The 27,078-nt window shown below is 32.9% G+C and overlaps 2 protein-coding genes across 3 annotated transcripts; one reads left to right on the forward strand and one right to left on the reverse strand.

Annotated features, from left to right (window-relative positions):
• Nucleotides 1-118: 118 nt before the first annotated feature.
• Nucleotides 119-9,264, reverse strand: LOC140788771 (small ribosomal subunit protein bS16m/bS16c). Its single transcript, XM_073138220.1, has 3 exons — nt 9,080-9,264; nt 8,863-8,908; nt 119-692 (listed from the first exon to the last, which is right to left on the reverse strand). Exons 1-3 carry the CDS (start codon nt 9,210-9,212, stop codon nt 473-475), a joined length of 399 nt encoding a protein of 132 aa, XP_072994321.1. The 5' UTR covers nt 9,213-9,264; the 3' UTR covers nt 119-472.
• Nucleotides 9,265-21,478: 12,214 nt separating this feature from the next.
• On the forward strand, nt 21,479-26,699 carry LOC140780658 (uncharacterized). 2 transcript variants are annotated; one of them, XM_073126351.1, is made up of 5 exons: nt 21,479-21,817; nt 22,001-22,104; nt 23,277-23,453; nt 23,854-25,727; nt 26,389-26,699. In XM_073126351.1, exons 1-5 carry the CDS (start codon nt 21,663-21,665, stop codon nt 26,536-26,538), a joined length of 2,460 nt encoding a protein of 819 aa, XP_072982452.1. In that variant the 5' UTR covers nt 21,479-21,662; the 3' UTR covers nt 26,539-26,699. The 2 variants fall into 2 exon arrangements, with proteins under 2 accessions (XP_072982452.1, XP_072982453.1); XM_073126352.1 differs by lacking the exon at nt 21,479-21,817 and having other exon boundaries at nt 22,004-22,104; nt 23,245-23,453.
• Nucleotides 26,700-27,078: the final 379 nt, after the last annotated feature.

The following is a 27,078-nucleotide window of genomic DNA, read 5'->3' on the forward strand; positions in this document are numbered from 1 at the left end:
ACTCGAGAACAAGAAAAGTGAGGTACACATTATGCATAGCTTGGAAAGAAATGATAACTTACTGTAATCTTACAGCATCATACTGCCCAAGAGGGAAAGTCCACTATTGCTTGGATAGTTAGGAAGAAAGGAATAATACTCATTTGATGCATCTGTCAGTTACAAGCTCCAAGCTGAGGAAATACCAAATGACAGTCCTTCAGAAAGATAAAAAAACTTACCCTTCAAACTTTAAACTTCATGCCCCATGAATTCTGTTCCTGATTTAGAGGTCAACATGAACATCTAATGAGCAACTAGCAAATTCAATCACAGAGGAACTAAGGCTTTAGGTAGATATCCTTTCTGGATTATCCTTTTATCCTCTAACACAGGAACATGTATAATCCTTAAGGCACAGTCGCCGATTTGTCACCAAAGAAGGAAAAAAAAATGGATTTGTTTGTGCCCCCTCCATTGATCATGCTTGTCACTAGGCTGTTTCGCTGTCTTCTTCACCATCTATGTGTTCATCAGCAGCTTCAGGGCTTTCAGGAGTTAGGTAGCGGCCAGTCATTGGATGAACAGGACGGGTGTCACGAGGTCCACCTTTGTGGGTCATTGCAAGCATAGGTGGAGGTGGTAAAAGTCCAGCCCGGAAAAGCACACGTTGGACAGGATCTGATGGCTGCGCACCAACTGATAACCAATACCTGCACCAATAGCAGAATGAGTAACAGCAATAGAGTAAATAGCATTTTAGCACAAAATAACCACATTTATCCTACAGGAACTTGCAGTTCTAATAGGCATATGTTGTAAAACAAACAAAATCCAGAAAGGCTGGACGTATTGCATGTTGCATAATAGCGAAAAATCATAATAGTTTTTCATCAATAACATATTCACAAGCCTGCCTAGTTTCCCGTTAGATGGGATTGTTCAATCACATTTCTTTCTAACCGCAGCCTAAATCTTCTCCATTGCCTCTTAATCTAATCCTTAAATCTTATGTTTGAGATCCTTCCTTTTTCAGAACACTGAACCCATGATACACTGTAGAAACAGCTTATATCTTATTTATACATATCTTTTCTATTTTGATCACTGGTCTAAAATCCCTCCTCACTACAAAATTATAGGCTTATGATGCACATTGCAAATGAACCTTACAAAGTGCATAGTTATTTAAACCAAGGTTCCCAGTATCGGGATCGGTATCGGCCGTCCAGAAAAACGATACGTATCGGCCGTTCGTATCGGATCGAACTATTTTTTAATTATATAAAATTCTAAATATTATTTTAAAATGCAGAAAAATTTAGAAAAAATGACAAAAAATAAGAAAACAAAAATTACTCACATATGAAGTCTAAAACTTAAAAAATGTATTAACTTACTCAAAATTTAAAATTTTGATGAATACCAAGCTGGTTCTCGTAAATTTCTATAGTCTTCATCATCACAATCACCATAAATTTATAAATATTGATGTTTGGGACTTGATGCTCCAAAAAGTGATTCCATCATACTAGTTATATTGTATGGATCTTATTGTGTGACTTACGTTTGAGAAGGATAATAACCAGCATTTGAATATTGTACCTGAGAATACTAAGGATACTGAGGATAATAACTAGCATATGGATCTTGTGATGGCTCCAAACAATAAATACTCGATGTACCATAATCATATGAACCAAAATGCATCTCATGACGACGTCGCTGATATGTATATATATCCACAGTTTCTCTGTCTTCACTCCTTATGCCTCCTTGACTTTACTCAACAAATGTAAATAGAACGATCTCACCACCATATGTATCATTAGGACTATGACTGGTACTAGTAGGTATATTATCTCTCGCTACTGAATAACTCGTACCAGCCTCTGCCCTCATCGTGGTCTCTCCTAATATTTCATCTAACCATGGGTTATCTCTATCATCTAATAACCTGTCCTCTATTTCTCTGATCCATGAAGTCAAGGAGTCTTCTTCATCAAAAACATGATTTAAATCAATCAGTTGTTCATTTTCTACCTTTCTTCTTAAATTTCTCTCCCTCAATCTCATATTATAATGACAAAAAACTAACTTCTCCAATCATTCTATTATCAATCAGTTGCGTGTTTTTGTGTGGATTAAGGAGAAAGTAGTCCAATTTCTTTCACACTGTGATGAAGACACAATTTGACTTAAAATCTTCTTTGCTATTGGCGTCAAATTTAGTGCCTCCTCCCATCCATAGATAGACCACCATTCAGCTGGAGTGTTATGAGATATAGCTGTAGCAACTTTAGCAGTACTGAATTGCCCAACTCTCAATCTATATCTCTCTATCTGAAATCAGAAATATATTATTAGCTTATTGATTATATTGAAAGTTAAAACTTGAAACAAATAATATTAAAATTATTTAATTGAATCATAACTCACTTTTTTATTGCATAGGATTTATTTATGAATATCGGGCTCAAGCTTGCTGATTACCTTTCTAACCCCCAACAGGACTTCACTATCATTATTGACATTTTTAGAGAATTAAAATCTTGAATTAAGAAAATATTCTGTAGAAATTTAAAATTTGTAAGCATTCAAATTTTTAAATATTCATAAATAAAAGTAAATTAATAAATTAAAACTTAAAACTTAAAACTTAAAAGCATGCCTACTAGCAGCGTGTATATCTCTATGTAGTTGTTTGTTTCATCTAGAATCAATTATCCTCCACCACTTCCTATAATTTTGGCCCACATTTTTTTTATTGATTCTTTAGCTATGTCCATTGCCTCATATAAGAAACCCATCTCAAACTTGTCATCACTGTCTACAAGTCTTAATACTTTGACAAGAGGTTCAAATACTACAGTGACAATTGTAATATTATCCCAAAATGTATTTCCAAGAGCCATATTTTTTAAAGTTTCACCTAAAGATTTATCTTTACGTTTCATATTCTTAATTTTTATAGATCACTCCTGTGATGTAAACATCCGCATAATATCATCTTTGTAGCGTATGATGCTCTCCAAGGCTAAAAAGTGAGTGGCAAATCTAGTGACCCCGGGTCTGATGATCTCCCTACCACCAGTCATCTGCCTAAATAAAATAAGAACCCAACCATGGTTATATATAAAATTTGTTAATCTCTGACTTTCACGTATGATCATGTTAATTTCAAGCTTTTTTGCAATAATCTCTAACATCAGATCAATACAATGTGCAGCACACATGGCGTCCAATATAAATAAGGTCTTTTAATCATCAGTAAATTTCCAGCAGCTTTATAATTTGCCCCATTATCAGTAACCACTTGGACTACTCTTTTTTCACCGATTTCTTGTAACACCTCATCCATCAACTGACAAATATAATCTGCATTTTTGAAATGAGCAGTAGTATCCACAGACTTCAAAAATATTATCCCCATGCCAGAGTACACTAAGAAATTAATTATATTTCTTCTGTTTTGTGTACTCCACCCATCACACATCAGTGTACAACCAAATTCATCCCAATACCATTTAAATGTTTTAATATAAGTATGAAGTTCATCTACATCTGAGTCAAGATATTTAATAGCAATATCATTTGAACTAGGAGAGGGAACACCAGACCCTACTGATTGTATAGCATCTACTATAGTGTGATAGTAAGGACTATCAGGTACATTGAAAGGAATATGGTTATAGAAGAAAAATTTAGAGATAGCCCTACCAATGTGTTTCTTTGCATTTTTAATTCCTTTGAGAGTTGTCTTGATAGAAATCTGTGTACGACCTCTCTTTTTTTCTGAAGATATATATCCATTGGTCCAATATTTTTAGACTCTGCTGTAATACTAGGAGTCCTATAAGTAGAACTGCTGCCCTCATATTCTCTCTCTCCTCGTATATTAACTAATCTAGATCTCTGAAAGTTACCACCAGTGTTTCTTCTCATCTCTTCCTCTTCTTTATGCATATTTCTGCTCTCTTTCATTGCCCTCCTTATCTGTCTCTCCTTCTCATCAACATTGCAACACTATTGAGCAAAATAAAAGACTTGTTAAATGCAACAGGTATGGAAAGAAAATGAGTAGTGCTGTCAGCCGTTTGAAAGAATATTTAGCTGAAAGATAAGGAAATGTAGCAGCTTGCACTCAAGTGTCCTTGGAAATTAGAAAGCAGATGTTGGCTCATTTAATTGGCAAAAAGAAGGATAAACAATCTGCACAACAAAGAGAGTCAATGGTTCGTGAAAAATTGATGCATAATCCTGTACACATTGATGATGATAGCAGTGAGCAAAGTACCCAATGTCGATATCATATGACTTCTCTTTTGGAGACATTGATATTTTAACTCTACAACTAAAAAACATTAACAAAAATCAAAATAAATTATAAAATAATTTAAAATTTATGAGGCATAACTACATAAGCAGCACTAGGTGCTGCTGCTGTGCTGAGAAGTAGCAGCAGCAGCACTGAGAAGCAGCAGTAGCAGCACCTGCTATAGGTGCAATTGCTGCACAATGAAAAAAAAACTGAAAAAAAAACTTACCCAAGGTCGTCGAAGATTGAGGTCGTTGAATCTTCGTCGGAGAACGTCGCCGCAGGTCGAGGTCACCGGAGATCTACTCATTACTCAGTTGCCGGTGAGAAAGAGAGTAAGAGACCCGTGAGAAAGAGAGAGAAAGAAGGAGAGAGGCAAGTAGGGGTGATTGATGTCCCCCGGGTCGGATTCGACCCGTTCCCACCCGTTTCGGTCGGGATCGGCCGAAACGGATCGAGTTTTGACCGAAACTGCCGAAACCAGCAAACCAACTAGTTTCAGCTGGGAGCCGATCCTGATCCGTTTCTACCGATCCCACTCGAGATCGGCCGAAACTAGAAACCATGATTTAAACAGCCCTTCTTTAAAAGATAGCAATCGGTATGAACAAAAAGTAACAAAGAATCCTAAAAGGAAAAAGGAGGAAATAAATAAAGTACCAGGTAGATTGATTGCTTATCACTTTAAGCTTGATATCTTTGTAACATAGTATAATCTTGCAGGTAATTGCAGTACTTTTAACTAATCAAAAGAACATTCTGGGCCATCTATATGTTCAAACAGTTGAGTCCTATGTTGAGAAGTAAATAACAAATTTTCTTTGGAATGGTTACACAGGATTCCTTGTGTAAAATTAACGTAACCAGCCATGAGTCGCATGCATTACGACAATAACAATTCTGTATGATGGTGTAAAAACAGAGAAAGGTATAGATCCTAAGGAAATCTGATTCTATAGCATTTTTCACATGTCAAAGACACAATGAAAGCAACTGCAAAACTTCCTCAGAGCAGCAGCAGATCTGTTGGAGGAATCTGAAAGGAGAAATAGCACCCTCGGTTGAAAGGTGAAACATAAAAACTTTGGCAGGAAGATATGATGCAATTTGCCATGATTCTTAGATAAGCCATACCAGCATAAGCTAAAACAAAGGAAGAAGAGCAAGCCATCATATTTAACAGAATGATAAATGAATGCACCTCCTTATGGTTAGCTCATATTTGCAACTGGGAGAGCTCATCTGATCAGCATTACAAAAATCTGTCATGGAAGCCCCCAGCAAATTTGACCTCCCACTGCCACGCTTTTACAGTAGCAGTATGGCAGGCTAAGACACGCCATACTGCTACTGTATGGCATGTCTTACTCCATAATGATAAATGAATGATAAATCCGACTCGGTGTGGCAAGTTAAAGGAAAGATTTATCTCAAGTATCTATTGTTATCAACATTTTCCCTCCAAACATTTTGAAGTTTACACAGTACAATTTCAGGCTCCAAATAATCATTCCATCATCTGCAGCTACAATGGCAACCGCTCTCAGTCCTCGCCTGCCCCCTCATCTGCCCTGAAATGAATGCACCTCCTTAGGTTTAGCTCATATTTGGCACTAGCAAAGCTCATCAAATAGCTAGATGACTAGCTTGTCTTCATATCAATGTAGTCCAACAAATTGAGTGCACTGATTGTATACGGTAGTAATGCACATAGTACTTTATATGGCATCTAATCATTTCCAAGTATCTACTGTTTGAGACCTCTCTCTCTCTCTCTAGAACCAAGCTAAAGCAATAACACAATCTCAAGCTCAAAATAGTCATTCCACAACCAGCTAAGATGGGCATCAGCCTTTAATCCTTTTGTTTCCATCATCTGCCCATAAGCCCATCTACAATTAGCATACTTTATATCCTATCTCATATTCAAATTGAGGCTTTGATTATGCCACCGGAATAATAGTCAAAGATCCAAGAATCCAATTATTGAAACAGTTTCTGAAATATTAATTGATGGTGACAGTGACATCAGTTTCCTTTTTAAGAGAATCATCATAGTAAATCATAGCATTGTCTCTCTTCCTATTCTGGAGCCAACAAAATCATACAAGAGATATCTTGGTACCGGTACCCAATCCACCTGCCCTTAAGTAGTACTTTTAAAGCTTTGTTGAATTCTCAACTGCAAGCAAGCTAACCCAGCTTAGTTATACTCAACTAGTTAAATGTTGAGTGATGACATACGATTTGCTGTTGAAAAATTCCTTCATCTTGCCTTTCTCAAATGCTAACTCGTATAAGTGTATGAAACTCGTTTGTAGTAGTTCAACATCCTAATATATGTTACTTGAGGAGAACATATATAATGGAATATAAGGTGTCCACTACCCAATCTCTATTTTGGGTCATGATAGTGCCATTTGCCCATTTCTTGAGAAGAACTACAAAGTTGTTTTGCTTAATTTTGCCATGATAATACAAACAACTTAATGCTACAATAAGCTTCTCATTCTATATCCAAGATGTTTTGCTGCACATACGCATTATCCTTCATCTTACAAGTTTCATGTATGTGATCAGATATCCGAAGATTTTACATCACAATTTCTTTCATCAGTATGTCATCTTAAGTAGCTTGAGATTAAGGCAAAATTACCTTGCCACATTCTTGAGATTAAATTCTTCCATGTCAAACATCATATCCATGCCAAATGAATCAGTCTCCTGATCCAACAACCAAAATGATCTCCAAAGAGACTTGCTCCTCTCCAAAATCATCACAAGCAACAACCTTCATAGACACTCTCAAGAGGAAGCAGCTTTTAGTTGAGAAATAGCGCCTTTGTAATCCTTGGGAGACATGAATCAAGAACACCTTGACAAAGAGAACCATCAGCAATGGGTGCTGCGGTTGAATGAAGAAGAGTGTCTTTAAACAAGAAGTGGATGCTTCTAAAGATTGCCATAAGGGTAACTAAAATTGTTCTATATTCGGATGATCTAGATACCATATATGAGAGTGAAGAAAAATGATATGAAAAAGGCACATGTCCAGCTAAGATTAACGTATTTGGAATATAGAATATGTCAGCAATACATGTACATGTTTGTGACAGATTAATTTTTGACCAGATAAATATTCTGATCCTAGTCATTATCTGGTTAACATACCTGACATAGACACAGACTCATAACAGATTGGCTAGCCTCGAGTCTTGCTTATAAATCACTCTAAAGATAGAAACTGGAATCTCCATTTTTCGAAGTGGTCAACTAAAATATAACAGAAATTTTGCATGTTCAACTATAATCAGTACTTACAAGCCTTTCTCTAAGAATATGATGCAAGTTAGGTAAGTGAAATCATTACCAACATCAGAACTGAGAATGCCATTCTTGCATAATTTTAACTTTGATATGTTCTGTTACTGCAAAAGATGCCCCTAACAAAGTATTCCAATCTGAATTTCTTTTCTAATGTATCCAACATGTTAAATCAATTTTCCAAATTTTGACACTTTCATCTTAGGATATCCTCCGTGAACATACGAAATTCTACTACAGTCACATTATATAGAAAATGGACACTAGGTGTTCCAATCTACATGGTCATAGACTTCATGATATTTATTTCACTGCCGGAGTTCCATCAGATGATCAGAAGCACTGTTTTCAGGATAAAGCAAACCTCACATTCTGTGTTTCATTTAGTTATGTCACCAGTAAGGAAGCATCTTCAAGTAAAGAGATCATTGCAAGAACCTTTATATTAGCTAACTTATGTAGGCAACCTTCTTTTTTAGGCAAATTACAATAACTTGAGAAGATCTTGAGGATTGCTTGATCTTGGGAATATTTCTTGCTAAGCAGTGTGTCATGACCTAGGGCCAACCTCAAGGATATGTTTAAGATTATAGTTAGTGAACATCTTCAGCCACTTATTACCAGCAGTAACACTGAATTCCTCACTGATAATGGGCACATAATTGATATGGAACCAAAAGGTAAATGTTTGGGTTCCAACTTCCAATGAACCTTAATGATTCACAAACTTTCTCGACCTCAATTATTAAGCTCATGACATGTTGAAGATGAAGTTCATAATGCAATTGAGAGTCCCACAAAAAGGTAATAAAAGAGCTGCACCAATTTTCTAAAGCAACCTACTTTAAACTCTTCTTAGTTCTCCAAATCATTACATCATTTGATTAGACTACATAATTAAGAAGAGAAAACTAGCTCACTTACCACCACAGTTGGCAAAAATCATTTTTTCTATTAACTTCTAAGAGAGGTGAAACCTCACATATCTTCATGAGGAGGTAGCCCATATTTCACATTAAATTTTGCTATTCACAATCAAGCGCCTATCAGCTGCAAAACCAACTTGAAAAATGTTTATTCTAAACATTGTCATAATCAAAAGTTTAACGAACAGTGAGGAATAAATCTTGATATAAAATCTTTTTGTTCGACTTAAAAAGCATATGAACTAGACTATCAATTTCAGATAAACAACAACAAAACATCCCCCAAGACTTAAAGCTGTTCATTGCTTTACTTACTTGACTCGATCGAAATTTAGCCCCATTCTCTTACCACCATCTTTCCCTGTGAATTCAAAACAAAAAGGAAGAGTCATTAAGATTGTTAAACAGATAACCCAATCCAAATAGCTATATACAATGCGAAAAGAGGAGATCGGCAATGTCCAAAATTGGATTTTTTTTTCTAATATATATATATATATAGAGAGAGAGAGAGAGAGAGAGATCGTAGTACCAGGCAAGGGATTGTAGTAACCCAACACTTCGAGGTGCTTCCCGTCTCTCGGAGATCTGCTGTCGGCCGCTATTACTCGATAGAACGGCCGGTTCCGGCAGCCAAATCGGGATAAGCGAATCCTCACCGCCATCTCTCTCTCTCTCTCCCGGTCAGGGACTCAGGGTTTAGAGAGGGTGAAGCGTCGGGTAGAGATCTATTCGGAGTTTTTATAAGCATCCGACCCTGGCCAGCCCGATATATTTCGGATTCGGGTGTACATAAACTCTTATCCGGAAGCCCGAACAGTGTATGGATGGGCCTGACCCGACCTGGCCCATTTCATATCTTTGGATGGAGAGAGGTAAAAAAAGAGAACGAGGGAAAGGTAGACAAGTATCTAAAAATAATAAATAATAATAAGAGAAAAAGGGGGCCTTTCTCATTTCTATCCCTGTCTCTCTCTTCCTCCTCAGTTATTTGATTTATTGATACAAACCACGTCTAAATTGAGTTTGAATTAGCTTAAGTCCCTTAATTACAAAAAATTATTTTATAAATATAAAATATTCTTATAACATCTTAAAAATATAAAGCCAGATGGATTAGATCTATGTCAAGATCTATATTTTCAGTATTTAGACTTTCTATAAATTTTAATTCTACCTAAGGAAAAATTATTATTAAATCCGAGAGAGATAAAAGCTGGATGGATATGATTAATTTTTAATTTATTTTACTTACCTTGTGCTCTTACTTTATTTCTCTACAAATATGGCTTTATAGCTTATATTATAGATATGCATAATATATGAATTGAGTTAGATTAATCATCTCCCTATCTCTATTGTCAGTCTCTCTCAACCCTAGTTGTTTTATATGCTTTTTTTTTCCTTTTCCTAATCGGTCAGCCTATTATAGTCACTGGCCATCTATCCACAAGGCTAACCTCTAATGCAACGCTATCATCTAATTGAGAGTCTTGCCACTATCGATTCTCCTCCCTTCCTTCTCTTGCTTGCTATCCATCTATTTGTTTACCCTCGCTAAGTCCCCTAGTCAGTATTATTTATATTTGGATGGAGAGCATAAAAGAGAAAAGAAAAGAATAAATAAGGAAACCAGAAAAAAAAATTGTTATAGTCATTTTTTTCTCCCCCTGTCTTATCTTATTCTCTCATGTTTAAAGTTTTAAGAGATAATTTTATTTAGATCCTTGAATTATCATTTATTTTTATGTACCTCCTAAATTTTTTTATATACATAGACCTCTAAATTATTGAAAACGTCTAACTTCCCTTACGTTGTTAATAGAAAAGATAAAAAGATAGAAATACCCTTCTACTTATTATAAGAGGGTTATATAAGATAAATTAATCAAATATATTTTCTGCCCTCCAAACCCCTCAACTTTCTCCTTTGCATCTCTCATTTTTTTTATTTTTTTCATAGAACTTAATTAACAACCAAGTGGGTTCCTATGCGTTCTTCTACTTCAGCATGTTCTGCATCTCTTCCTTTTTAGACTCCTACCTGATCATCATTATCGACATTAACATCAACAACACTAACCTTATTAAGGTATTTCTTCTATTAGGGAGTGGAGACAAATCAGAGAACAAGGGACAAGGCGTTTGAAAGCATCGTCAATTCCACGATGGACCTGGTTAGTGTTTTATTTGTATAATTTGATTTTGAAGGAATTTTAAGAGTATGAAACATTAAAAAAAAATCAAAAGAGCTTTGTAGAGAAGATAAGAGAGAGGAAGAACAAAAAGTTCTTAATTTTGGATTGAGAGGATTTCTCCTTTATAATCTTTTTTTTTAATATAGTAACATTAATGGGATCTCCGTGGACATAGCCCTAGTTGGGTAAACCACATAAAATTTATGTCTCCTTGCTTGCTTTGTTTATTTTCTTCTTACATTCTATATTTTATTTCCAATAACTAGTATTAGAGCTTGGGTTGTGGTTCAAATAGAAGAATAAATTCTCGGATTGAGAAGTTCAACAGAAGCAATTTTGTTTTATAAATATGTAAATAGAAAATTATTTCTATAAAAAATCTTTATTTGTCTTTAGCCGGAAGTGATAATAAACCTAAAAATATAGATGATACAAAGTGGAACATATTCGATCACAAACGGTGATTTAATTTACTCTTATAACACTAGTAGCCTTTAATATTTACAAAAAGAAGATGACTATACATCGTATGATTGTTTTGACAATGATGTATTGATGAAGAAACTATTCAATATGAAAATGTCTGAAAGCGGTACCGTGACAAAATATTTGGATAAATTTAACACTATCACTAATCAATTAGAATCGTTTGGTATCAAGTTTAGTGGTAAAGTTATGGCTCTATTGTCTGATCTATCAAATAGTTGTGGCGATCTAGTTAATAAAAGTATCTCATTAGTGAAAAAACATCTTGTCAGTGAAAGCATTAGGAAATGATTTGAGCATGAAGGAAGAGTAACATTCATAAAAAATAATAATAGCATAATATAGTCAAAATAAAAAAATAATAATTTTAGATATCTACAAGGGTGCTAGAATTATGGTAAGAAATAGCATATAAAGTATGATTGTAGAGCACCTAAAAAATTAGCGCACAACAATAGTTATGACAAGAGTTCAATAAATCTTTCTATCGAATCCGATTCAGATTATGACAATCAAAATAAATTTGGATTTTAAATTTAAGTGCATCCTTCTATGGTGCATTGAACGTAGTTTTACTTTCTAACTTTGTATAGAGAAAAATTTAAAATGTATATATCAGTGATTATCAACCATATGATATCACTAGAAAAAGAGATGTGAAAGTTAAGACTGCTAATAAATAAATCTAAACTCGAAAGATGTGAGATATGCGCATAAATTGACTAAAAATTTGATTTCAGCCAATTGTCAAATATACGACATAATACAATATTTTTTAATAACTCACTAAATATCACTAAAGAATCTATGATAATAGCCCGAGGCAAGCGTGAAGGGATTTTGTACGCAGCATCTAATAGTAATGTAATTGCAATTACGTCATCTGAGATTGACACTATTATTTTGCATAGGAGGCTTGGGGACATATGTAAGAAAGATATGAAAGTAATGATTTCGAAAAAAAAGGGTTATAAGATCTAAGTTCAGTGGATATGAATTTTTGTAAACCTCTGAAAAAAAAAAATATCAGCTTTACAAAGGTTGGAAAGACACTAAAGGCTGAAAAACTAAAATTTGTTTATACTAATGTTTGGGGACTAGCTTATATATCTTCTATTGGTGGCTCTTTATTATATTAATTTTATAGATGATTCAACTAGAAAGTTTTGTGTTACTTCTTAAAACATAAGTCTGATGTGTTTAAAGTGTTTAAGAAGTGAAAAGCTTTAATTGAAAATAATATGAGGCTAAAACTAAGATATCTAATATTAGACAATGGAGATGAATATTGTAAAAAATAATTTAAAGAGTTTTGCATAAATAACAGAATAAGGAGTGAGAAAACTATTCTAAGAACATCGCAACAGAATGGTGTTGCAAACCATATAAACATAATACTTTCAAAATATATTAGGAGTATAAAAATTAATGCTAGATTACTAAAGCAGTTTTAGGCAAATGTAGTAAGCACAGCCACCTACCTTATTAATGGAGGATCATTAGTTATATTAGAATGTAGACTACCAGATAAATTTTGGATGAGAAAGGAGGTCAATTTATCACACTCATGAATTTTTTTATTATATTTTCTACACTTATATTGATGTTGAAAATATATCTAAACTTGATGTTAAGTCAAAATTGTACATTCATTATATATAGTGTTAAAGATTTTAGATCTCATCTTTGAGCTTCCTATAAATAAAGAGAAACTCTTTGAAGGCAAATCAAATATGAGATTTGGTTCGAGCTAGAAAAAAGCCATCCAAAATAAGTGGGTGTATAGACTGAAAGATGAACCTAATAGCTAATAAGAAATACAAAGTCAGATTGGTGGTAAAAAGTTTTCAACAAAAGGCAAGTTTCGACTTTACAATAAAAATTCTCACATATTGTAAATTTGTCTACTAACTATGCGCAGCATTTTGAATATGATTGATTTACATTTACAGCAGTTAAATGTAAAGATAATTTTCTTGCATAGAAATTTAGAGGAGGATATCTACATGAAGTAGCTAGAAGAATATGTGAAAGTAGAATTTGAGTGGCTTGTATGCAAACTCAAGAAGAGTTTATATGGACTAAAATAAGCTTTAAGATAATGATATAATAAGTTCGACAACTTCATAGTACAACATAGATATAATCATTGCAATTCAGATCATTACCGCTATTTTAAAAAGTTTGAAAATTCATATATTATTTTACTCTTATATGTGGATGACATATTAATTGTAGGTTCTAACATGAATAAGATTAAGAATCTTAAGGATCAATTATCTTATGTTTTCTCTATGAAGGATTTGGGTATAGTTAAGTAAATTTTGAAAATGCAAATCAAAATAGATAGAGAGACACTTTCCAAAATTATCCTAAAAAGAGTACATTAAAAAAATATTGAAGACATTCAATATGAAAATTGCTAACTCAATTAACACATCTTTTACAGATCATTTCAAACACTCAAGTTAGTAATTTGCAAAAATATAAGAAGAGAAGACAAAGATGGTATAAGTTTTATACGCCTCAACAGTTGGGAGTTTGATATATGCTATGGATGTACAAGACTAAATATTGCGAATAAAGTGAGAGTTATGTACATAAGAAATTTGAGTAAAGAGTATTAAAAAGATGTAAAGTGGGTAATTAAATATCTACATGACACAAAAGATGCATTTTTATACTACGGAGACTCTAAATCAAGTTAAAAGATTTTATTGATCAAACTTAATAAAAAATCATGACAAAAGGAAGAGTATTAGTGGGTTTTTGAGTTTCAAGATTAAAGAAAATAGTTTTATCAATGATAAAAGTAATATGTTGTAGCTTCAAAAACCAACAAAGAGATGATATGATCAAAAAAACTAATTGAAGAAGTTGGGAATAGAGCAAAAAGATTACAATTTGTACAACGACAGTCAAAACACTATGCATTTAGCAAAGAATTCAACATTTCATTTAAGGACAAAGCACATTGATATTAAGTATTATTTCATACAATAATATTTACATAAAAAGACCCTAGAGTTAGTGCAGATTCATACAAATCATAATTTTGCTGACATATTAACAATAGTTGTCACCACAGAGAAGCTAAAAATGTACTCAACTTCTTTTGGTCTTCTTGGTTAAAGACAGTATTGAGATTCTATCGTTGGTTGAGTATAGGTAGATATTGAGGACTCAAGTTTTATAAATCATATGAGAGTCAAATTAGTCTCCAAGTGAGAGATTGTTCGGAATTGAGACATATTAGAAAAAAAAGAACAAAGTGTTTAAATGTCTCGGCAAATTCATGACGGGCCTAATTAGGTTCTTTTGTAAACTTATAAATATAATTTGTTCCTAAAAGAGTTTTAAGGGCGTGAAAATTTTGAAAAAAAATCTACGAAGAAGAAAAATAGGAGAAAGAACAATAAATTTTTAATTTTGAGTTGAGGAGAATTTATCATTGTAATCTCTTTTATTCTATATAATAAAATCTCCGTAAAATTACCCTTAGTTAGGTGAACCATATAAAATATGTATCTCGTTACTTGCTTTATTTTCTTTTCTTCTTGCATTCTGTGTTTTGCTCCCGATATCCCCTTCTTATATTTTAATTCCAATAGTTTTTGTAGTACCACACTTTCTGTTATGCATTTCTTTCCTATGCTTCAGATAGTCATATGGATAGCAACCTCCATCCCATAGTAAGTAATCGAAGAACTTAACCAAACTCTTATCCTTTACTCCATCTCCAAATCCAAGAAATCTTTTAGCCTCTAATAGTTGAAAACAGAAAATGGTAGCCGTCATACAACTATCACCAATGTTGTAGATTTGATCATTATCTCCATCTCACACAATTCTTCAAAACTATCTCTGAGCTCTAGTGTTTTTATACAATAAAAAATTATTCATAAGTTTTTAGTTTTATTTAAATTTGTTATCAATTTCACAGGAACCTAAATAGTCATAGAAAATCCATTTAGCAAGAAGCTGACTTTACGTGATCTATTTGGTAAATTATATGAACATTTAATTCTACCTATTTGAATAGGTATGCAAAACTAAGACATGTATATTGTCTTATTTTCTTTGTAAATTTCAGGAAGCTTTGAGAGAGTTTGGCTTTGAACTAACTTTAATGTGATTGAATTCATATTATTGAGAATTTTAGCGATCAACATCTTGATTAGACTCTTTTTTCAAAGAATTGGAGTAGAGCTAATCCACTAGCCAACTAGCAAAGCTTTTCTTTCTCAATTCTAATCTCTATCAATAATAGCTTCGCTCTTGTAATCTTTGAATAGCTTAAGATTATTAGACCGTAAAGATTCTGTTTCATGTTTTAGACAAATAATCCAACTAAGCTCTTCTCCTTGACTTGTTAAAGAAAAGAATGTTTCAAGTTTCTCTACAAGCTTGATCTCAATAACAATTATTTTTCAATGCCTTACCTTGTATTGCCCTCGCCGTACCCTCCCTTCGCTATCTCGACCTCCGCTTAAACGACTTCAAGGGCTAATTTGTCCGGGCCTCTTTGATCAACCATGCGATGTCATCTTTTTGAACTCCAACCACCTTTATCACCCTATCCTCTCCAACCTTAGAAACATTTTAGCATTTGTTATTGTTTTCGCTAACAATTAGCTAAGTAGATGCATCATCTTCCAACAACGGTATGATAAACACTCTATACATATAAATAGCATATATATTGGTAAATTAATATTTCTATTTTTTTACTACTATAAATAAGGGTATAATGTCATAAACTTGCTCACATGTGATTACATAATAATATATAAATGAGAAATATAACGATGAACCAACTAAAAAAAGATTTGTGAGATTTTTAATAGTTTAGGAGATCTATATATAGGAAGATGGTCTATATGAAATTATTCTAAGTTTTGTTTTAAATAAGAGTTTTATCCAAATTGTGTAAATGTTATATATATATATAATGTAAAGTGTGCTCATTAAATGTATGCCAAAAATACAAGGCCCAAGCTTGTTCGATATCATGTTATATATCTAAAGTTGCTAAATCTATAACTATCACTTCTAGAGATGCTCATTGAACCAAATTCAGGAAAGTCCTGGTCGACATAATTCACCAACTCTAGCTCCCTAGTGTTAGAAGCACATATTTTTTATATTTATTATTTACTATTGTAGTTTTATCTTATCTCACTTTATAATGGCAGAGTAAGAAACTTTAGAGGGGCAAAATTATCAAAATCTGTACTTTATACTTGAAGTATTAAATAATAACATATACTTAAAATTTCACTTAAAAATTATAGGTTTTCCAATACATTCTAATTTTTAGTCTAGAATCAATAAATTTAGTTTTATTGTAACCAATTTCTATATGGCACATATTTTAATAACTAAAAGAAAACTCTTACAATAATAGAAGTAAGAGATCAAAAATAATATTTATCATATTTATTTCAACTCAAACATATGATGAGCATGGAGTAGTAAATACAAGATTAAATCAACAAGAATGAATAGTATTAGAAGAAAGAAATTATAGTTGATTATTTTCTATAAATTTTAGAAATATATGATTTAATGTTGGATCCACAAATAGTATTTTAAGGGAAGAATTCTAATAGAAAAAATAAAAGATAGGATGCAAAAATTTAAAAATAAATAAATAAATAAAATTTTAAATTTTATAAAAATCAATGGGGGTGCAATTACTTCCTTGCCTGGCCCTAGATTTCACTATTTTAGGAAAGCGAACTAATTTTCAAATCTAACTTAGGTCCCGATAAAATTGTCTTTTATGTGTGATAATATGTTGTATATAGATAAATTTGTATGCTCTTTTAAAAAAAATATTATAATTAGAAAAAAAAAACTATTTCTAGAAACAAATGAAATAATAATCTTCATCTAGAGATACATGCATGCATGATGTAATAAAAAGTGAGCTATGATTTACTTAATCTCAGTTAGGACATACAAATATATATTATTTTATACTTACATGTGTTAGCTTCATCTACAACATTAGAGACAAATCACATTGTATTAATTCTCATAAATTTGTACTTAAAATATACTTAAATGATGCCGGTAATAATTTAACTCCTGGGTGGTTTGTTTTTATAGATCATGGATCACACACACAGTGATGAGCATTAATTATTCATTGCATTTGGGTTTGTTTGAAATGAAACATCCAAAAGAATAAGCATTGAGAAATAATAAATACAACAACAAAGGGTAGTAGTTGAAGGGTTGGCACAAAATGCTAGTAAGTGAATGATAAGCATCTCCACCCACCGACCATGAAAGGAGCAACTGAAAGATTTATTAATTTATACTCCATCCTCATTTTAATTACTAAGAGTAGATGAATAGCAAAATTAGTTACTATATTTATTTAATATATAAACTGAATTGATATATGAATACATGAGTTAAAATGAAAATTTACATATAACACCCTATCTTTTAACGAAATTTTGATTTACATACTATATTTTTACTATTTATAAATCGAACCTTATAATTTAACTAATATGTCTAGAAAACATGCCGTTGTTAAATCTGCTGGTTAAATTTAACCAAATCTTTTAATTAAGTTATAATGAAAAGATTACAAAAATATTTTCAACCAAGTCATACTAAAACATTTTAGTCATTTTAGAAATAAGTGCATAGTTATTTTAGAAATAATATATCTCTATTTAACAGAATATTCTCATGGTATTAGCCCAGGTCTAACCCGAGTTATTTTTTTGCACATATTCGTTAAATTATAGAGCTCGATTTGTAAATAATAAAAATATAAAATATAAACCATAATTCTTTTAAAAAAGATATAAAAATTTCTGTATTTAAAAAGATCAAAATAACCCTTTTAATTTACAACAAGTTAGGATTTAGGAATATAGCTTTTTTTAATGTTCTGTTAAAATCCTTAAACATTCTAAATATTTTAAATGGAGAGAAAATAATATATATATATAAGGAATATAAGAGGATTAAGTGAAATAAATGAAGGGTGACGAAGATATTTTAAATCGTATCCTAATCATAATATATTCTAAATTTTCAACCTTTTTATGGGAACAAAAATGTTAACATCATGGGAATTTTCCAAGAGCCTTCCATACTCTATCTAAACACATTTGCTTATTTAAATCCGTAAGTCACGAAACTGTTGAATAAGGAGTGTATTTAATTAATGCATAATTTATTTATATTATTAATTATTAGCATGTTATCGGATAACTTTCCAAGCTTTTGGATAACTACAAATTTTTAACTCTGTGTAGATAATCTAGTGAATACTTAGAAAACTCTTTATCCTTAGAATTGTTAGTTAAACTTAATTAAATTTCTGAGTTAAATTAACTATATTAAAAAGATTACGAAATACTCTCGGCTAAATTATACTTACTCAACCTGTACTAATTAAACTTAACCTAACTAAATCTAACTAATACTAAGAATATTTTAGCTGTTTAGAAATAAAATATTTTTATTTAACAGAATATTTTCACGATATTAGTTTAAATCTAACTCCAGATAATTTCTGTATATATTTGCTAAATTAGGGTTCGATTTGTAAATAATATAATCATAAGGTGTAAATTATAATTTCGTTAAAAGACGGTGTGTTATATGCAAACTTCTCTAAAATTAAAATATAAAATTAGATTAATTTTATTACCTCAGCAAGATCGCTGAATCACTTCAACAACTTAATATAAAAAAATTCTCCTAATAATACGTAGAATGTACGCAACGACGTTCAATTTTCCACATAAACTATTGCTATTTAGTTCAACCATTTTGCTGACGTGGCTTTTATTATAGATAGCAAGAAATCTGGGATCTATAGTTTGGTCAAAAAAGGAAACTCCATAATAAATGCATGGGTTGTCGTACGCTACACCAAAATAAATTCCTCTGGCAGCCTGAGTGGGGTCAGTGCTCCGTCATCAGCGTTATCGTGCCTCGTCCTACTACCACGTCGTCAGATTCTCTGCCACGCATTCTATTTGCTGACTTGACCGCCGTACCACCTCCACATCCACAAGTCTTTTGGCCCGCCACGTAAGATTTAAACAAAAAAAAAAAAAAAAAATATATATATATATATATATACATGGGAGAAAAGTTTCGGGCCTTCTCTGCTAGGCTGCTTGAAAGAAGACACCGTGCAGCTTTTCCTAACCAATGGTCTTCTGCCACGTCGCTTACAACCTATAAGAAAATTCCCTGAAGTTATATAAAATTTGAGTACAAAGTGACCATATGATGTGTTCTAAGTGGCTACTAAGACTACCCAAGTGTATTGAATTCAAATTCATTTCCATAGATTTATGAATCTCTTAATCCATAAGTTGCAGCAAAGTACCAACTAATTTTCCAACCAAACAAGGAAAACATATCTAAAGTTTGTCTAACTAATCAAATATAAATATACTTGGTTTCTTTTAGTGCTAATTAGTGCTATTAATAAAATTTATTAAAATAAAAAATCCTATATTAAATAAAATAATAATATAAATTTAGGAGGGTCATGGCTCCTGTCCATGATCTCCATCATTGTCCGTGATGGCATCTCTGCTCTCTGTCGGTCTCAACTTTTGTCACTTCTGAGGTAGATTTGTTGGGAGAGCGGATCATCTGCATCCTAAGATGCAGGAAATCTTGTTTAGCTGCCAATACCTAATAAATTATTAGCAGAACAATAAAGATGCTTTATCTAGGACGAGAAGATAAAGAAATATGTAAGGTAGCATTGTGCCACAATGCCATCATATAGATGGTAGGTACTACTAATTAGAAAAACAAAATTTAAGGGAAATTTTCAAGTAACACCCTATATTAACTTTATTTATCGAATTATATTATACCTAAAAGGAGTCTATTTTAATATAATTTTAAGTAAAATCTTAAACTGGTCAACATTTTACCTGGCAAAAAGTAAAACGCTAATCATATTAATATTTTTAAATAAAACGCTAATATAATTAGCATTTTTATTAAAGAAAAAATGTTGAATAATTAGCTTTATTAGAAGAAAATGATATATATATATATATATAAAATATTAAAGAGTTTATCGCTTTATTGTTAAAATTATTAAACAAGATATATATAAAAATATAAATAAAATTTTATAATGTTGTAACTTTGTGCTCGATTATCTATTTTAGTCATAAAATATATCGTTACGAAAATATAAAAAAATAATATAGTCATTCCTTGTAGCCAACTACACTTAGAATTACAAAAAAAATCATAACTCCTCCAAATTTTATTTTTATTTTTTTCTAATAAAAAGCTTAGCTCTTCAATATTTTTTAATATAAAATACTGATATAATCAACATTTTATAATGCTGCATTTATTAGCGTTTTATATAAAGCTACAGAGTCATGGACCCATTTTGATATTAAGTATATAATATGATCTATTTGGAGAAATAAGTTTTAAAAGAGGGTTAGTTTGGTTAAAAGCTCTATACTGATTAAATTATTAAAATACTATGATAAAGTTTAGAAATTACCTTTGTATGTCTAATAGAATAGAAAATTTTTCATGTAACACTCTATCTTTTAATAAAATTATAGTTTATACTTTACATTTTACTATTTATAAATTGAGCTCTATGATTCAGCGAATATAAAAAAAAAACATACTATTAGATTAATTAGTTAAACTTAACTAAATCTTATAGTTAATTTAACTAAATTAATAAAATTATGAAAATACCTTCAACCAAATCATACTAAGAGTATTTTAGTTATTTTAAAAATAAAATAATTTTACTTAATAGAATGTTCTGACTTCTACACATATTCACTAAATCAAAGCGCTCGATTTATAAATAGTAAACATATAGGATGTAAATTATAATTACGTTATAAAGTAAGGTGTTATAAACAAATTTTTCTTTAGATTAAAAAAAAAATATTGGAGATTGTTTGAAAATTCCCAGAAATTAAAGATACTTTTATAATTGTGTTTACTTGATGCACTCTCCTATGTATGTATGTGTAGTTTTTGGGAATAAAAAAACAATTTCATTTTCCAAAATCATTTGTAGCCAATCCTTAAAAAGTAGATTACTTTACTCCTCCACTTTCCATCTCTCCCTTTGTTAGACAACACTAACAAACAAAATATAATAACAAAGAGAAACAAGGAAAGCCTCTCAAAAGCCAAATTTCCAATCCTTCTTTCCCCTAACTCCACCATCTTCTTCCCCTCTCCGCCAAATTATAACAAAAGAACCCAACCTCTATCCTCCTCCTCCTCCTCCTCCTCCTCCTCCATATACACACAGCCTCCCTCCATTGCTAAAGGTCTCACCTTTCCTCCTCCACAACCTCAGAGAGTTCCGCACCTTCTTCTAGGAACCGGGAATCCAGCATCTGGGTCTTGTCGGGGAACCGAGGAGCGGTCATGGCTGAAGCTCCTATCGAGCCGCCTTTGTCGCCTCGGAAGAGATTCTCGGCTCTGAGAGGCGTCCGTTGGCGGATTGATCTTGGGATTCTGCCGTCGATTCCGTCGGCTTCGGTCGACGATCTCCGGCGGGCTGCTGCGGATTGCCGGAGGAGGTGAGTTTTTGGGTTCTTTCTCTTCTGTACATTTTTCCCAACATTTTGGTAGCTAAATCTCTTCTTCCCATGGTTTGTTTCTGCCAAAGTTCCTTTCTTTCTCCCCTCAACTTGAGATTATTATGGTACTTGAGATTCAAAGTAGATCATTTTCTCATTGTATCAAGGATTATGCAATCACAGATATGCGCGTCTACGGCGACATCTTCTAGTAGATCCTCATCTTCCCAAGGATGAGGATAGATCCTCTGACCTTGTCATGGACAACCCTCTCTCACAAAGTCCAGGTGCTTATCTACTTGACTTCTAAATATCTTCTATGGATCAGGGCACAGTGTCTCGTTCTTTGGTTGTGCAAAGTTGCCTCCATTGGATGGAGACTTTCTGGAGTTCTGTATATTATATTTTTTCTTTCTGAGGACATAATTTGACTGTTATTCTGTTGGTGGATATCTCAAGTCTGTTTTTATAGACATTATTCCTAATTTCTTCTGCTAATTTCAATGTTTGAAGGTATTATGTATCGTTAGATTTGGGCTGAGAAGTTCTGAATAACTACATCAGTTAAATTTTCATTACTTTGAAACTTGAAAGCTAATTGCACCAGATTCTATCCAGAATGGCTGAATTGTTTTTTAAAAAATTTACTCTATTTTGGTTTAAGTGCTCAATTTTCCTGCACAGTTTGCTATTGACATCATCAGAAACCTTTTTTTTTTTAAATAATGAATAAATGTGATTATGCACGTAATATGAAAGATAAAAGCAGATTATCTCTTCTTAAGGATAGCTATGCAGTTGCTTGACCTTACTCCCTCTATGAATTATTAATATGGTGGGCATCATCTAAATTAGGACTAAACATATGGAGAGCGAGAACATTCATTTGTTCACTTTTTTATTTGTTATTTTTACATAATTGTCACTAAAAACTTTCAAAATATCATAATTGCCATAATATTTTTTAAAATATCATAATTGCCACCGAAATCCTTGTGCTCTTTTAAAAATGTCATTCCGTTAGTTAAATCTAACTAATCATGATTAAAACACAACTTAGATCCAGAAAAGACTATTTTGCCTTTGTATAAATTATTAAAAATAATTTAAATACTATCCAATATTATACTCATACTATAGTATGATAAAATATATCTTATTTTATGTAAGAAAAAAATTGTTGATAAATATTTTACACTAAAAAGGAGGATATTTTAGTCATTTATGTGTGTTTATTAATTTAAATAATAATATGTTAGGAATATTATGTTAAAAATAATTATAATGGCAATTTCGAAAGAGAAGATTTAAATGACAATTCTAATATTTTTAAGAAAATAGTTGCAATTAGGTAAAATCCTTTTTTCCTTCTAATCAAGTTAAATCTCTTTATTGCTTACTAATGCAGCTCTACTCTTTTGATCAAGTTTGTTGATCGCTTTTATATACACTGTTACAGACAGCACTTGGGGCCGCTTCTTCAGGAATGCTGAGTTGGAAAAAATGGTTGACCAAGATTTATCTCGACTATATCCAGAAGATGGTAGCTACTTCCAGACACCCGCCTGCCAGGCCATCTTGAGGAGAATATTATTGTTGTGGTGTCTTCGGCACCCTGAATACGGATACCGACAAGGCAAGTTATCTTAATATGTCTAATGTCTGTAAGCTCAAATAATTCCTTGTTGAAGATTGGTTGAATTCTTTTTGCTGTTGCTCATTGCACTTAGTTGTAAACATTTCAAACATATTTTCACTTGAAGATATGTTAAAGGCACTGGCTGACTTTCTTTGTCATTCCTTGTGATTTTCTTCTGTCAAAATAAAGTACGTGCTCGTATCCAAACCTTCTGCATCTTGCAGGGTACTCATGCAAACTTCCTATTGAGTGTATTCATCTACTTTAGTTTTTTAAAAATTGCAATCTTCTTTTGTAATGGTATAATCATCAATAACCTTCACATGTAATTAAAATTTCTTTCTAAAAGTCATAGATATACATTTATACTAACAAAGGATTGTACTTTTATTTACAGGAATGCATGAATTGTTGGCTCCTTTGATATATGTTCTTCATGTCGATTTGGATCATCTATCCCAAGTGCGAAAACTCCACGAGGACTGTTTTATTGATAAATTTGATCGAGCATCTTTAGCAGAAAATGATATGGTTTCCAATTATCGATTTAGAAAGGACAGGAAATGCAACTCGGTAACTTTCAAAACAAATAGTTCTCAGGAGACCACACTTAAAGTTAGCAACCTGGATGAGCTTGATCCTGACATAAAGGATATATTTTTGTTATGTGATTCTTATGGAGCAGAAGGTGAGTTAGGTATTATATTATCTGAGAGATTTCTGGAACATGATGCCTATTGCATGTTTGATGGTTTAATGAATGGAGTTCACGGTATTGTTGCGATGGCGGATTTTTTCTCTTCCTCGCCCAGCACAGGATCAAGCATCAGTTTACCTCCCATTATTGAAGCCTCATCTGCGCTATATCATTTGCTTTCTATTGTAGATTCTTCTCTTCACTGCCATCTTGTGGAGCTAGGTATTGAGCCTCAGTATTTTTCCCTTCGATGGTTGCGAGTTCTGTTTGGACGAGAATTTTCCCTTGATGATCTCTTAATATTGTGGGATGAACTATTTGCTTCTTCCAACAGCATGTACATAAGTGACAATACAGAGTATAGATTTTGGCTCTTATGCTCAGCTCGGGGGGCATTAATTGCAGCAATGGCAGTCTCTATGCTTATTCACCTGAGGTCGTCACTGTTAGCCACTGAAAATGCAACATCCTGTCTACAGAGGTTGCTGAATTTTCCTAAGAATATTGACATGGAGAAGTTGATTGAAAAGGCCAAATCACTGGAGGTTATTACTCTTGAGGCAAACATCTCCACGTCTTCCTATAGGATAAGTTCTAGCAGTAATAAATCAGCGGTTACCAGAGTTTATAGTCTTCCATCTGGTTCAGCATCTCCTAGAACTCTTCTCCATCCAATACCAGATAGCTACTGGGAGGAGAAATGGAGAGTTCTAAATAGGTCTGAAACGATTTCCAAGGAAACAGAGAATAACTCTTATTCTACTGGAACAACAAAAAAATCTCTGGATGAGAGATCTGGTTTATCCAGGATGGAATCAGATCCTTCTCCAATGAAGAATCGGAGAGGAAAGAATGCTTGGTCTTCAGTTCGGCGTAAGCTTTTTGACAGTTTGTCTTCCGATATAGAAAAATTGGAGGCAGATGATGTTAAGTCGCTAAGAGATAAAATTCCTGTTGTTTCAGGAAATGAATCTCTCTCCTTTCAAGTGAATGTAGAGGAGCATCCTTCCAAGGAGCCAGATGTCCAGAATATAATGCAAAGGACTTCAGATTTCACTGCTGAGGAAGCGAATTTGAGTGGAGAGTACTCTTCGGTGCTGTCCACGGCTTCCAGTCCTAGTATCATGGGTAATGATCATGACAATGACTCTGATAAAAGTAGTGTTACTTCAAATTCATCTGTTGGTCACAATGATGAGGAAACAACTCACATGGAGGAGCCTTGTGGTCAAGATTATCATAGTCAGGAAGTTCGAGACTTGGGAACCAATTCTACTGTAAAGCCTAGACTGGATGGATCCTTGGAAAAGGCAGAAGTTTCAAAGCCATTATCTTCTAAGTTCCAATGGTTTTGGAAGCTTGGTAGGGCCTCTGATGAAGGGAACATGGCGAACAGCAGAAGTGAGGAGTCACAAAGGCCATCCAGTGGAAATATCAGTAAGGATCGTTTACAAACTTCAGATACTGATGGGTGTTGCAACTCCTGTGGAGTTTCCAGAAGAACAGATGTTGGTGATAAAAAAGTTGTTAGCACTTTAAAGAATCTTGGGCAATCCATTCTCGAGAACATCCAGGTAAGACATTATTCTGTTATCAAGTGGTCTTTCTACTGTGCTTCTATTCCAATATGTGGTGTTTGTAGACAATCTCTTATTATAATGATGAGTGCCTGAAGAAAAAGGGGACCACCGCACAAAGTTCTTGTCGGTGCACAGCCTAGGAAAGGGAAAAATGTACGATGCCTTACCACAATTTCTGAAAAGGCTATTTCCCTGGCTTGTGTCTACGAGCAGTTTGATGTAAGGTGGCAAGGCTTTTATAGAGACATTGAATAACATCCTTTGCCTACAGTTGCCTCCAACTTTTGTTTCTCATGTATATTCTTTTAGGCTTTTTCGGTTTAGTTAGAGAAATGGTAGTATCATGTCCTTTTTTCTTGCAAGGTGATAGTATCATATCCTTTTTTCTTGCAAGGTGATAGTATCATGTCCTTTTTTCTTGCAAGGTGATAGTATCATGTCCTTTTTCTTGCAAGGTGATGAAAAAGATTAATGGCTTTATGACATGGCTGCTTTTGTGATACATCTGATATAATGTTACTTGTGAGTTTCATATACTGTTAGAATGTCGATTACTCATACTACTAGTCATAAAGAACAACTGCTGTTAACTGATTAAAGATTATTACATGCTTGAGTGCAATGGTGGAGAAATGACTCCTTTTAATTTGTTTAGGTTATCGAGTCAGCCTTTCAGCAAGATAGCGGTCAGCTCAGCTCTCTGGAGACCTTGTCAAACAACATTCTTGGAGGTAAAGGGCAAGTTACAGCAGTGGCAGCTCTCAAGGAGCTTCGGAAGATTAGCAACTTATTATGTGAGATGTGAGTTTACTATAAAATGTGTATAGCTTCACATGTAAGTATCATTCTTCCATGGCCTAGTAATAAAAATTGAAGTGTCTAGGCCTTTCTCAATAAAGATTTTGTACCTCCATTGTAAGATATGTACATCTCTTCAGTCAATAAACCTACAAGTATCAGGGAGCAGCTCATTGGCTTTAGTATATTTCTTTTTAATTTGTTTAAATCCACAGTCATCTCATTGGTAAATTGGTATAAATGAGCCTTCACAGCTATAATTCCTTTGAGTTGGTTTAAATTGTGAATGTGGCCTTTGTTCTTCTTGGCTTGTTTTGGAGTATATGATTTCTTTTCATATATCTCGACATGAGATAGAGTATCTTGTTCTAAGTATCCTACACAGGCATGTCTCAATTTCAACTGTGATCCTAGAACATCAGATGGTGACTTATCTTAATTATGGTATCAAACATTATATTTACTTGATTCAATGTTCTCCAAGTGATGCGATTCTTAGATAACTCTCCTTTTTAATGCTAATAGCATTATTCTCTCGTGGTTAAAA

This window comes from Typha latifolia, chromosome 1 (genome assembly GCF_019914945.1).
Source record: "Typha latifolia isolate L0001 chromosome 1, TyphaL0001v2, whole genome shotgun sequence".
NCBI lineage: Eukaryota > Viridiplantae > Streptophyta > Magnoliopsida > Poales > Typhaceae > Typha > Typha latifolia.

Bases quoted from the DNA above. Each gene is read 5' to 3' on its own strand.
- LOC140788771 (XM_073138220.1), bottom strand. From the start codon at position 9,212: ATGGCGGTGAGGATTCGCTTATCCCGATTTGGCTGCCGGAACCGGCCG. The intron at 8,909-9,079 runs GTACTACGATCT...TTGAATTCACAG, and splicing joins TTACTACAATCCCTTGCCTG to GGAAAGATGGTGGTAAGAGA. The intron at 693-8,862 runs GTAAGTAAAGCA...CTATTGGTGCAG, and splicing joins CTAAATTTCGATCGAGTCAA to GTATTGGTTATCAGTTGGTG.
- LOC140780658 (XM_073126351.1), top strand. From the start codon at position 21,663: ATGGCTGAAGCTCCTATCGAGCCGCCTTTGTCGCCTCGGAAGAGATTC. The intron at 21,818-22,000 runs GTGAGTTTTTGG...ATGCAATCACAG, and splicing joins GCTGCGGATTGCCGGAGGAG to ATATGCGCGTCTACGGCGAC. The intron at 25,728-26,388 runs GTAAGACATTAT...TAATTTGTTTAG, and splicing joins CCATTCTCGAGAACATCCAG to GTTATCGAGTCAGCCTTTCA.